Source organism: Amblyomma maculatum, chromosome 6, assembly GCF_055883805.1.
Source record: "Amblyomma maculatum isolate TAMU_Amacu chromosome 6, ASM5588380v1, whole genome shotgun sequence".
Taxonomy (NCBI): Eukaryota; Metazoa; Arthropoda; class Arachnida; order Ixodida; family Ixodidae; genus Amblyomma; species Amblyomma maculatum.
In genome coordinates, this window is record NC_139349.1 from 140,013,168 (window position 1) to 140,026,691 (window position 13,524).

A 13,524-nucleotide genomic window follows, 5' to 3' on the forward strand; every position below is an offset into this window, starting at 1 on the left:
GTTCTCGGCGTGTCCATCCATGAGGCCACGTTCAATCAAGTTTCAATGACTGCCATTGTATAAAAACACAGTAGATCGAAAGAAGCGGTAATCGGCGTGAAGGAGGCTGCGTGGGCACGTTGTGGAGAATATGCGTCAACATCAAATGGCTTGATGAGGTCAGCAGCTTCAACTTAGATAAGCCATTCGCCTCTCTGAGGCATGAAGTAACGGCACTGCAGGAGGCATTCCCAACAACAATGTCGGCGGCATCGCGATTAATGTCGATGACAGCAAATGGAAGGAGACGATGGTGGCGAAAAGCGAACATGGGCGTTGACGCAAAGAGAACAGTTGCGTCGAAAGAAGTCCCACACATGGAAACAATCCCAGCACAGTTGGGCGGAATGTCGGTGTCGGCAGCGACAAGTTTGGAGCAAGTAGTAGACGGCGCGTCTTCGAGAACCGCATCACAGTGCAGAGAAGGCGACGTGGGTACGGGTGCAGTCATGGTGACGAAAAAGAAAATTCCAGCCAAGAATTAGATCATGCGAGTATGAGGCAAGCACTAAGAACTCGACAGTGTATAAGACGTCCGCGCTGACGACGTGCGCTGCGCAAGCAGCAGACGAACGAACGGGATCCGCGCAGGTGGTGCCAAGGGAGTCCAGAAGGCGGGGTGGTGAATTTATGAACCGAGTGTCAAACACTTTCGCTAATGACGGAGAGAGTAGCACCGGTAGCAACAAGCGCAAGTGCACAAAAATCATCAGCAGAAACTTGAGAACGTTCGGCGGAGACAGACGAGAATTTCTGGCGAAATGTGCGCAGTTCATGCTTCAGGAACTGCGGCTGCTAGTTTTCCTGAGTCTTGTGCCACGCTGCGGCGCCGTATCTGCGACAAGGAATGACGGCGAGGCGACGGTGAGCGGTGCAACGGTATGGCCTGGTGGCCCGGCGAGTTGTGAGGCTGCCATGGAGATGTCAGCGTAGGTGGACACAAGTTGTACGGATAACTGTAGTGAGGCGTACTGCGTGCAGCGACAGAACGCAAAGTACGGCGACAGAGGCGGGCGATGTGGCCTGGAATACCGCCGGCATAGCAGATAGGCCGATTGTCATTTGTGCGCTAAAGGTTGTAGAGAGTGGTCGTTGACCGGAACCGTTCGATGGATAGACGGTGGCGCCATAGTCGGCATGTACGCAAAGGGCTGCTGCTCCGAAGGTCGAGTGGTAACTTCGGCATACGTAGGAGGCATGTGTACTGGCATGGGTAGAGACGACGCGACACCAGAAGCCGTAACTTAAAGGTGCAGCAACAGGTGTAGGTTGCACTGGAACAGGGTCGACATAGGGCGCCATAGGCGCCGGTTGACTTAAACTAGGAAATGCTTCGACAACCTCCTGCGTGATGGTGTGTCGGACAGTAGAGGTAAGCAGCTGGGCTGTAGATGATTGGCGTGAGCCAGACAGGAGCCCAAGTTGCCGTGTGACCTCATCTCGGACGAAATCATTGACGTGAGCCAAAATGTCGGTGCTCCCAGCGAGGCCAGAGATGGATGCAGCAGGAGCAGGAGCGCGACGAGTGCAGAGGAATTCCTTGCGCAACTTTTCGAAACTCTTGGCAAAGGTTATAGACTAAGGCCACCGTAGTGGGGCTCTTTGCCAACAGCATGTCGAATGCGTAGTCGTCGATGCCCGTCATTACGTTCGCTTATCTTGTCAGCTTCATTCATCTGTCAACCTTGTCAACCTCATTCAAACCCCCGACATCTTAAATGTAGCTTGTGAAGTTTTCACTTTCATGCTGAGCTCGCACGCGCAAGGATTGTTCAGCGCCTCATTTCCGCACCGTGGGACGACCAAAAACGTCTGCTAACGTTGTCTTGAGGGTTACGGAAGTTGGTAAGTTGGCCTCATGATTCCTATACCATAGGTTAGCAACGTCGCTCAAGTAGATGATGAGATTTTCGATCTTCATGAGGTAATCCCAGCTGTTATGACGACTCACCCGCTCGTACGAGGCCAACCAATATTTAACTCTCTGCCCACTGAAAACGGCTGGGTCTCGCTGCCGAATCGAACTGGAGCTTGAGATGGACTGCGACCGTGATGCCACTGGCTGTTCACCTACCTAGTTTGTCGCCAATGGTATTTCAGGCTGCGGAGCTCTACAATGATCATGTAAGAGTCGTGCGCAGAACCTCCACTAAATGAATAAGGCTTTATCGGGGTTATTCAAAGGACTGGAGACGGCGACCGGTGACTTAGGGCGATTGTGTTGCGAAGCACAATCTCGAATTCGAGCAAGCCAATATGAGCTTCCAGTGCGCGCGACAGCTGATCGGTGAAGAACCCAACAGCCTTCAACGTCATTTGTGTCAGCGCAGTGTCATCTTTTTATTTACGAGTGTCTAAACAATACCAGGGTACTTTTTCTATATGAATGGCGGTCATGATGCAGTCTGGCAATCAGTTATCTTTGCATGCAGCATAATTCGAGTTACTTGGCCACGATGCACCCCCAAAGGTCTTTCTTGCCTACTAATACTGAATTTTATGTGGTGAGGTTCCACTGAAGTAGCTGGATTCATACTTGTGCTACTTGGTAATGGCTTAATTAGTACACGTTTAAATGACATAGCTGATGTCATTGCCTTTCTGAGCAGTTCAGGTGATGAACTGCAAATGAATAATGACATAGATACGCCAGAGTGGTAGGCCGAAGAAGTAATATGCAGATTCTTAAAGTAATATTCAACTACGCAGAAATAACAGCATATCGCGACAACTAGCGAGACGCTAAAGGTAGTGAGGGAATGGTTTTAGCTTGGGCAGGTAGTGGCTGCAGACCCTAATCACGAAAGGGAAATAGAACAAGACTTGTCCGGAGCGCATTCAGCGAGTAGTCTCAGATTATTACTGAAAACTTACCAGTATTTACTTCTTATTTATTCTATATGGCAGACATTGCTCGGGCCATGCAGGGTGTTGAATTAAAATAATACAAATAAACAAACGCTTCAATCAATAAAGACAGGCAAGAACGAATCGTTCCTATCTGTCATGATGCGAGAAAAAATGAAAACTTGAATACATCTGTCCATGAAAATACAGCGTTAGTGAACTCGGATGATGTTGTCGAGTAAGCCTAGACGTTGATCGAGATAGACGGTATGAAGGGTTAATGGCTAAATTTACATTAGTAAGCTTAAAAAGAAACTGCTTTCGCAAGAAGTTCAATGCAATATCCTGCATTATTTGTGAAGCGGTACACGGAGAATTTCGATCAGATAAATTGCATAGGTTTCCTCTGTACTCTTTCAAGGCATTTATGATTTTTTTTAGTAAGCGGGTCTGAAACAACGCTTGCATATTTCAGTTTAGGCGCAATTAAGGAACAATAAGTAAGCAGTTTTACGTTAGGTGGAGAATATTTCAGCTATTATGTCGTAAAATATAATTTACGTAAAGCCGAACAACAGATATTATCACTGTGTATATTTCATAATGCATTGTTAGCAATTATGACACCCAAAAATCTTTATTTGGATCCTACCTGCAAAGACGCCGAAGCTAACGTGTTACTAAAGGGTAATGGGGCTTTTTGGTGAGAAGAGCGAATAAAGATAGTGTTTTCATTGTTGCGCTGCATTCAACCCATTTCGCACCAATAAAATATTTCAGCAATAAAAGCATTTAAATGCAACGCCGGCTACACTATGCTGATCTTTACAGAAAATTTCATAGCACAGTGGGAAAAAGTCATCTGTCAGTTATTTCAGAACAGTCATGTCTTCGATATCACTGAAAAATGTGGGTCATCCTCCAATGAACTAATTCAGCATTTCTTGTTTTGGTTAGCACGCTTCGAGCGCTTAGGTTAATAATACGCAAGTGCGTGTCGCAGTTCTGGCAAAATCGGCAAGTTTCTGCCAGTGGGGAGGCGTTGCTCATTATATTTCCCCGCGTGTTCCTTGCCGCATCTCAGAAAAAAGAAATGTCATTTATCTGCTTTGAAGGTGCAACGGTGGCGCAGAGGTAGAACATCCACCTCTCATGCAAGAAGGCCATGGATCGAATCCCGGTGCCGCGCAAATTTCCACAGGATCAAAAAAAAAAAAAATCCGCGCGTTGATTGAATTTAATCAAGAGGTTTGGGGTGCGACCTAATGCCAGTGAATACCTCCGGAACGCACTCCCTCACCAGAAAAGGAGTTGGCCACCCAGGTGCAGTAATTAGCTGCAACCTCCCATGATTAGTCCTGTAAAACCCCGGCCCTCCGTTACCAGCAGCTGCGGAGCAACCAACCCCGAAGGCGGTCAGACCTGTGATGCAGCGGAGGGTGCTACGAATATCTGGCTCCGCTGGACAGGCTGCCATTCGAAACTGACCTTGGCAGCGTATAACTCTAGACCCCTAGCTAGTGAAGCTAGTTTAGCAGTGCTGTTAGAGGAACTAGAGGCCATGAAATGGGAGGGATACCACAGTGCTTAGTGAGGTTACAAGGCCGAATGAGGCATGTACTTTACTGATGGGCGGGCATGTACTGTGTTATCGAGGTTTACCAGAGAGGTGAGAACTAGAAGTAGGTTTTCCTGTCAATACGTTTATAGTTGGTCATTAGATGAACTCTATATCATTAGAGGGTGGCATTCATCTCAATTAGACTTGATAAGTGGTATAAACGGACGGTTGTGCAGGCCTACGCACCTACATGTAGTAATGATGACGAGGCAGTTGAAAGCTTCTACGAAGCTGTATAATCAGCAATGCTGAGAGGAAAGACGTAACATACTGTTCTAATTGGCGACTTCATTGCCAAGGTAGGGAAACAGCAGGCAGGAGACCAAGCAGTGGGTGACGGTGGCATTGGTTCTAGGAACAGCAGGGGGAGTTACTAGTTGAGTTTAGAAAGCGCAATAACTTAAAAATTATGAATATACCTTCTTCAGAAAGTGAAAGAACCGGAAGTGCACATGGAAAGACCTAACGGGAGTCTAAAATTAAATTGACTTCATACGATGTTCTAAAACCGCCTTTATGCAGGATATAGAGGTAATTGGAAAAGTGCGGTAGAGTGACCGCAAGATGGTAAGGTCTCGATTTAGTCAAAATCTGAAGAGGGAACGAAACATATTAGTATGAAAGAATTCCATCAACAATTTAGCGTAGAGGGGGGGGGGGGGGGGGCAGAAGAGTTCAGGATCTTGCTAGCCTAGAAAAAGTGAACAATAATTTCACAGATATTATTACAGTGTGTATCCGAGATGTCGGAAGACGAAGAAGATGTTTTGGGAGCTGGCAAACGACGACGGCACTGAAGCTGAACCTGTTGAGCTGATGAGCTCAGCCCATCAGCACAGCCTTACCGCTCTGGAACGCCCCGTAACAATATCTTTACTGAGTGTGCTGTAGAAGCAGGCAGTAGAGTAGATGAAGAGGATACCGGTAAGCTGTCCAACGAGACGAAAGATTTAAATAAGAAACGGCTAAGTGCGTAAGCTTCCATCCAACAGACCAGATAGTATTGCCAGAGATATCAAAGCTAGTCAATAAGCGCAAAGTGGCCGATATAAGGCAATGTAACATGGTGAAAATTTAGTATGCTGTAAAGAACGGGGGAAGCCTTAAAGCGGCAAAGAGAAAATGGGGCATAGGCAAAACTCGGATGTATGCGCTAAAGGACAAGGCAGGCAACATCATCACGAGTATAGACAAGATAGTCAAAGTAGCCAAAGAGTTCTATACAGATATCTACAGTAGCCAAAGTAGTTGGAACAATAATGAGATTGGCACCACAGAAAAGCAGTCAGACGTTCCGCCAGTGACGAAGAATGAGGTTGAGGAAGCGTTAGAAATGGGCCCAATAATCTGCCCCATTAGAAACTATATGAAAAGGGGGAAAGCAGCTGGAGAGGATCATGCAACTGCTAATTTGTTGAAGGACGGGGGAATATCATGCTAAGAAATTGGCCACCCTGTATACGCAGTGCCTGGTGACATCTACGGTACCGAAACCATGGAAGAACGCTAACTTCATCTTAAATCATACGAAAGGGGGCACTAAGGACCTGAAAAATTCAGATCATTCAGCTTACTGTCGAATATGTAAAAAGAACTCACCAAGGTTATCGCTAATAGAATCAGGACAACCTTAGACTTCAATCAAGCAAATGATCAAGCAGGTTGTGGGAAATGGTACTCTACTATCGATTATACCCCTACCATCGCCCAGATGATAGAAAAATGCTCAGAATAAAACCAGCCCTTATACATAGGATTTATTGATTACGACAAAGCATATGACTCAGTAGAAACCAGGATGGTCATGTAGGCATTGCGAAATCATGGTTATGACGAGCGTTACGTGAAAGTACTGGAAGATATGTAGTGGCTGCACGGCAAACAATCTCCCCAGTACAATTCACAGCTTGCTTAGAGGATGTATTCAGAGACTGAATGGGAGCAGTTACGGATAAGGGTAGCGGGAGAATACCTCAGTGATCTTCGATTTACTGATGACATTGTCTTGTTAAGTTAATCAGGGGTTGAGCTGCAAAGAATGATGACTTAGGCAGGAACAGTAGAAAGGTAGACGTGAAAATTAATATGCAGAAAACTAAGGTAATGATCAACAGCCTCGGGCAGGAACAGCAGTTTACGTTAGGTAGCGAAGCACTGATAGTAGTAGGCGAACATGTCTACTCAAGACACGTAGTAACCGCAGATCCGGACCATGAAGAGAAACAAAAACAGCTAAATAGGTTTGGGATGGAGCGCATTTGTCAAACTCTCGCAGATTATGACTAGTAGCTTACCGGTATTGCTGAAGAGGAAACTATAGAACAGTTGCACCTTACCTGTACTCACCTAATGGGCTAAACGTGGAGGCTAACGAAGAGGTTTCTACTTAAGTTGCGAACAAATGCAGAAAGCTATAGAACAAAAAATGGTAGGGGTAACTTTAAGAGATAGTAAATGTGCAGAGTGGGTCAGAGAAATAACTCAATTTACTGACTTTCTAGTGAAAATAAAGAAGCAATGGGCATGGGGAAGGGCATGTAGTGCGAAGAGAGGATAACCGATGGTCGCTTAGGATAACAAAGTGGATTCCAAGGCAAGGAAAGTGTAGAATGGGGCGGCAGAAAGTTAGGTAGGCGGATGAAGTTAAGACGCTCACAGGGGTCAAGTGGGTGCAGCTAGCACAAAACCGGGCTAATTGGAGGAATACGAGAGAGATCTTCGCCCTGCAGTGGGTCTAGTCAGGCTGATGGTGGTGATGATGACCTATCTTGAGTTTGTCGTGAACACCTCCAGGTGTATTTTTTACCGTCAAGTTTCTCGGCTTGCTCGATGTCTCACAGAAGCTTCCTTTTTTCAGAGTAGCTTTCTGGTTGTTCTTAATACTTGTGCTCTATCCTTTATGATTTTTACATTGATGAAAAATCAGTTAGTTTCATTAATCATGCGGATAGATGATGCCTGGATGAGAAGTGTCTTCACGTCTAATCCTGTGAATGTGGCCGATAGAACTGCACTCCACATTTAACTTCACATTACTTCGGTCACCACCTTTTCTTTGAGCAGGGCTTCTGTTTCATCCGGAATGCTAGGTCTTCCATGAATAACTGTTTGATCGCCCGTTTTGGTCCTCCAGGTCTCTTATGTTTTTGTCTGGAAGCCATGGATAGGTACTAGTGATTTAAAGGCAGTTTCAACCTAATATCACAAGCAGAAAATGCTGCTAGACGTTTTTCTTTTTCTGTTTAGCTAACGTACGTTGGATTTTGCTTGTAATTTTTTTCAGCGTTAGTTTTCGGCGTTGGTTAGCTGAGTTTTTCATTTCAGAAATGCTATTACAGAAACCAATTTGACATTCAAGATACTGTTCGAACAGCTATTTCTGTGCTGGACCAGGGTTTACTTCGATGTACCCACAGAAAAGCAACTTGTAAATATGAACATATTCATATGCCAGTTTGACACACCTCTGTGAGAACGGCATGACAATAATTATGTGATAATCGCTGGGCAGGGAACTACGTGAGTGAGGACTAATCTGCAGGATGCAGAATAGAGTTCGGGTTACTGGCCTAGACAGGCTGCATTCGCCGTGCCCCCCCCCCCCCCCCCCCCCCCCAAGACGAAGTCCTGAAGTGCGTCCTTTATAGCGATGCGGTCATAGGTGACGTCAGACCACGGGTGCCAGGTGGCGGCGCTAGCAGAGTCATGTTATCAGACAATTCCCATGTTGAAATATCCTCTGTGTATGGCGAAGATTCAGGTGTCGATCATGCCGTCAGTTTTCCAACATATATAGGCGCTTGTTGCCGTAGATGTAAGCTACACGATGCAGAGCAGAGGCCTCGTTAGGGACACAGCTAGGCTACAGGTCCGTCAGCCATGCCAACGGCCGTGCCCCGGCGACGACTGTATCCTGGCATGCTCAGCCGCCTCGGGGAACCTCTATTCTGTGGGTACTCCTCAGAAGGGAAGAATATAACGGCTGCATCGTATCGCTACTCACCTATGGGGTAGAAATGGGAGGCTAACGAAAAAAAGTAACTTAAACTGAGGACCATGTAGAGTGCTGTGGGACGCAAAAGGGTACGAGTAACGTTAAGAGGTACAGAGCGTGCAGGGTGAGCCTGAAAAATAACTAGAGTTATTGACATTCTATTCAAAATAAAAAAAAAATTGCATGCGCAAGACATGTGCTGCGAAGAGAGGGCAAGAGATTGTCACCTTGGGCAACTAATTGGATTCCGAATGAAGAAAAGCATAGCAGGAGGCGCCAGAAAGTTAGGTGGGGAATGAGATTAGGCTAGTTTCCGGGAGTCGAAGGGGTGCAGGTGGCACAGGAGTGATATAGTGGAGCCCTTTGCCCGGAAGTCTTAAGTTTTTAGGTCAGCTTTAAAAGTTCAAGGCGCAAATTCTACGGCTCCTTAATATGTCGGTCGTTCAGCTGCAGAGAAGACGAACCTGCCGACACCCAACGTGACGTCCACTTTCTTGGGTGACGGCTCGGTGCTCGTGTCGTGGAGCGGCCCCGGCGAGAACTGCGCCCTGAAGTCATCAGCCGCATCGGGCAACGAGAGTGGCAGTGACGGCAACCTACTTTACCTGGTGTCCTGGGCGCCGGAGGGCTCCGAGGGCTACGGCGATGTCCATCAAGCGGAGACCACCTCTAGAACGGAGTTCACACTGCGGGGCCTCCGCCCTTCCACTGCGTACAAGATGGAAGTGCACTCCCTCGGCTCATGCGGCACTGAGGATGCGCCGCATGTGTGGACACTGAGAATAGAGACTCCACCTGCCGTCACGACGGAGGTTGAGGACGTTCTCCAGGGAACCCTTCTGGCAGAAATGCATTCGCTGCCGATGAGTGGCGAACGCGGCTCCATAGTGGAAAGTTCAGAAAAAGAGGATGCCAACTTTCGGCGCATATCCTGAAGGGATTTGTGACGCCTGTTGACGTTTTGTGCAGTATTGTGTGCGATTGGTGAATTTTGAATTGTCTGACGTTTCCATAAAGTTTATTTAGTCAGTTATGGGAATTATGGGCCTCTGTTAAGTAACGCCGTTGCTGAATTGTCGCGATGAAATTGGCCGCTCCCGTCTTTTGCACGTGCTCATCTCTGCACTTCTTGCAACTCTGGTCTCTGCGTTTAGGCGTAGAGTTAACTGTTGATTGCTGTTCACACAACTCACTAACGGCTAAAATGCAACTGTGCCCTGTCAGCGAACCTTAGAAGCATGATGACCCTATCCCTTGTTTGCGCTTCTAATTGCTTCCGTGCATAGTTTAATATTTTCCGCTTTTACATTTCGCTTGAGCTGAGTCTCTCCAAGTTGAAACAAAACAGCAGAAATCCAAGGTGCCCATATATTGTGATATCAGTGTACGGTAAAGAACTCCATGTGATTAAAATTATCTGGAACCCTACTAAGACTTCCTTCATAGCCGAGTCGCCTTATTACGTTCAAAAAATAATCGGAATAATAGACCAGCTCGCTCATTGCTCACTATTTATTATCCAAAGTACTCTGCCGCTGCTGCTAGCACAGCAGTGGTTGGTTTTAAACTGGGGTGGACTGCAAAAAAATTTATGGCACGACGCTCACACTGTATGCGTAGGCTCATTAGTGTGGACAGGGTTTGTGCGTCCGCAGAAGATGTCACAACGTCATTATCGAGAAATGAACTGATTGGTGAGTAAAGGAATGGCTGTACACTGTAGAGCAAAATCAGGCGTCAAAACAGCCACATATGCCGAAAATGTACAACATTTGTCAGAATTGTGGACAAAAGATGGGGAAAAGAGGAAAAGGGCCAAAGAGAGAAGAAACAAGCAAATGAGTGAAAAAACCGGCAGATGAATGCAAAGATTCGCAGTAAAGGCTTCCGCCTTACTGCAACTCAGAAATATCAAAATGCCTCCAATGAATATTTTAAAGTAGGCACTGTGTTTCGCTGTTAGTGTTTGTAGTGAAGCTGCACAGAAGTAAAAGCAAGTAACATGCACAGTGTCACTAACACAGCCGTTCCGACCTGCGATTTGTACATCAGTGCGCCACTCAAGCGCTCTAAACAAGCCTCCTCAACAAGGTACAGGCTATTTCATGCTTAGAGGAAATCCGGAAGCGCGAGACCATCTTGCTACAAAAACGGCTAGCGCAGAGATGTGACGAGGGCGGGCTTTACCGACGCATACATGGAAAGAGAAGCCGGCCATCATTTATGCGCATGCGCCTTTTCAATCGATTCTCCCCTGCTCTCGGCGGTGGCGCTTCTAGAAATATAGCTAGCTGTCAAACGCATCCGATTTCTGCTTAAGAATTAGGCTTTACGTACAAGGGCATTATTTTCTACACTGGGGTATTAGGGCGAAAGCCTTTTGCTGCGGAAGCAACACTACGCTAGTCGTTGAGGCAATTCGCGGAGCCCCCAATGAGCCAAGCTCGCCAACATCAGATCCCTTGTGGATGTCCCTGTCACCGTAACTCACACAGATCTTTGAATACAGTTCGTGGTGTAATATCGGATTATGATTTACTGCATCTGACTGAAGAAGAAATGCTAGACCTCACTGACCAAAATGCTGTTAACGTCCACAGAATTATCATCCGAAAGGACAACAGAGAAATCGCTACAAAGGATCTTATCTTGACTTTTAATGCCAGTAATCCGCAAGAGACAATAAAAATGGGATACCTAAAATTCGAAGTCTTTCCATACATATCAAATTCCCGAAGATGCTTCAATTGCCGGAAATACGGTCATGGGTCCGAGAGCTGCCATGGACACAAAACGTGTGCTAAAGGTGCTTCTAAGGAACACCCTGCTGAAAACTGTGATGCTCCCGTGCCACACTGCGCCAACTGTGAAGGAGAACATCTATCATATTCAAGAACTTGTCTAACTTAGAAGAAAGAAAAATAAATTAACACAATAAGAACAAAAGAAAACATATCGTACACTGAGGCAAGAAAACGGTTGGCAAAAAACAACCCATTCATCTTCACCGCCACGACACACTACGCGGATATGGCGTGCAGGGGCGGAGCGCCATACCGCAACCTGGCACCTACCGAGGGGTCTTCGGGCTCAGTGGTGAGGCCATCCAAGTCGCCCCAAGCAGAGGTAGCTAAGGCAATCTGCCAGCTCCAACAGAGGGTTTACCGACCTCTGAGTGTGGGACTCGCAAGGTTTCCCCTTCCAGAGGGAGGCCTCAAGCTCGTTCGTTCGTGGCATGACCACGGACTTAAGCGCCTCCAGTGAGGCAATGGACGTCACCCCCAACACAACTGCGTTGCAGGGGTGGCGGAACTCGTTAGAAAAAAGGGAAACACCAAGCGTAACTCCACCCGAAACGTAACTCTAAATCCCCAGCACACGCCTATATGGCATACATAATATAATGGAACTGTGGAGGTTTACTTACATCAACGGCCCCGACAGCGTTATGCCTCCAGGAAACTAACCTTGGTCTACAAAACACAAATATCGTTAGGAATGATAAAACCTTCCGAAGAGATTGAGAACACGCTAACAGACTCTCAGGAGGCGTCGCAATCACAACATAAAGTGACGTCCCTGCAACAGAAATACCACTGAAAACAAAGTTCGAAGCAGTGTAAGTTCACAAGCAGCCACAAAACAATTACAATATGTTTTGTATACCTACCACCACACCAAACATTTGTAGTCAGTGACTAAACTTACTCCACAAGTACTCTGGACATACGGGGTAACTGGGTATTTTAACGGGCGCTCCTCCTTTTGGGGAAGCGAACGTAATGACATAAGAGGTCAAATAGGATTTTATATTATCAAACAACATATGTCTGTTAAACATAGGAAAGCCGATCATCTACTGCCTCCGCTCGGGCACAATGACCTGTCTTGATCTAGCCTTTTCATCACCTTCAATGTTTAATGATTTAAGATGCTTTAAATGCCCCTAGTGGTATATTGACAATTTACCCACCATTTTAAAATTATCATCCTCTATACACATTATCTCAAGTCCACAGCCTTGGAAGCTTCACCTCGCATATTGACCAGCTTTTAAAGCAAATGCCGCATTAAAAAAATATTCCGAAGAACTAACAGACGAAATAAATGCAAGGTTCTCCACATGCCTAATATCAGCAGCTTTAGTAGCTATTCCACAACATCCTGACACCAAATAAAAAGGCACAACGTATGCTGGACGGGGGAATGCAAAGCAGAATAAAAGAATCGGAACAAAGCGCGGGGCATCCTCTGTCGATAACCAACTGCAGAGAACTTTATTACCTTTAAAAGGGGCAAGGGCCAGAGCTCGGTATGTTCGGCGAAATGCAGAGAAGACCTCATGGTATAATTATGTATCGTCCATAAACAGCTCAATTCCTCCAAAGAAAATGTGGAAACAGGTTTGAAAGCTCATTGGCGATTGTACACCATTTACTTTTACAATGTTGATGACACCCTGAACACAAACATCACTTGAAGAACAGGTGAACGTTTTGAACATTTTTTTTTTAATTTTCAGCTCTTCAAACTATACAGACACATTCCAAGAACACAAAGCAACAACAGAGAAACAAAAATTTCCCTTTCGTGCAGGCACAAATGAAGAATACAATAGGCCAATCACATTACAAGAACTAAACGCAGTTTTATCCCATGGTAAAAAAACAGCACCAGGCCCAGACAACATACATTATGCTATGCTCGCACTCCTCTCTGAAGCTGCCGTAGCTGCCCTGTTGAAATTGTTGAATAAAATTAAGGAAATTGGAATAATACCTGAGACGTGGAAAACAGCAGAAATACTACTGTTTTTGATACCCGGAATGTCCCCTACAAATTCTGGCAATTACAGACCAATAGCCCTAACAAGCTGTATCTCAAAATCATATGAAAGCATTATAAATATCAGAATAACCCTTGTTTTTGAAACCCGTCGACTTCTGGATATACACCAGGGTGGTTTTAGAAAAGCTTTCTCAACAAGGGATCATCTTGTTCGCTTAGAAAACACAATCCGGCA

The 13,524-nt window shown here is 45.9% G+C and overlaps 1 protein-coding gene across 1 annotated transcript in view; it reads left to right on the top strand.

The window, feature by feature from the left end:
* LOC146186887 (protogenin-like) overlaps positions 1–9,436 on the top strand; it is a 39,055-nt gene extending 29,619 nt beyond the window's left edge. The window contains exon 7 of the mRNA XM_084608136.1: positions 8,949–9,436. Coding sequence (XP_084464262.1) covers positions 8,949–9,436 — 488 coding nt within the window. The remainder of the gene's footprint in view (positions 1–8,948) is intronic.
* Positions 9,437–13,524: the final 4,088 nt, after the last annotated feature.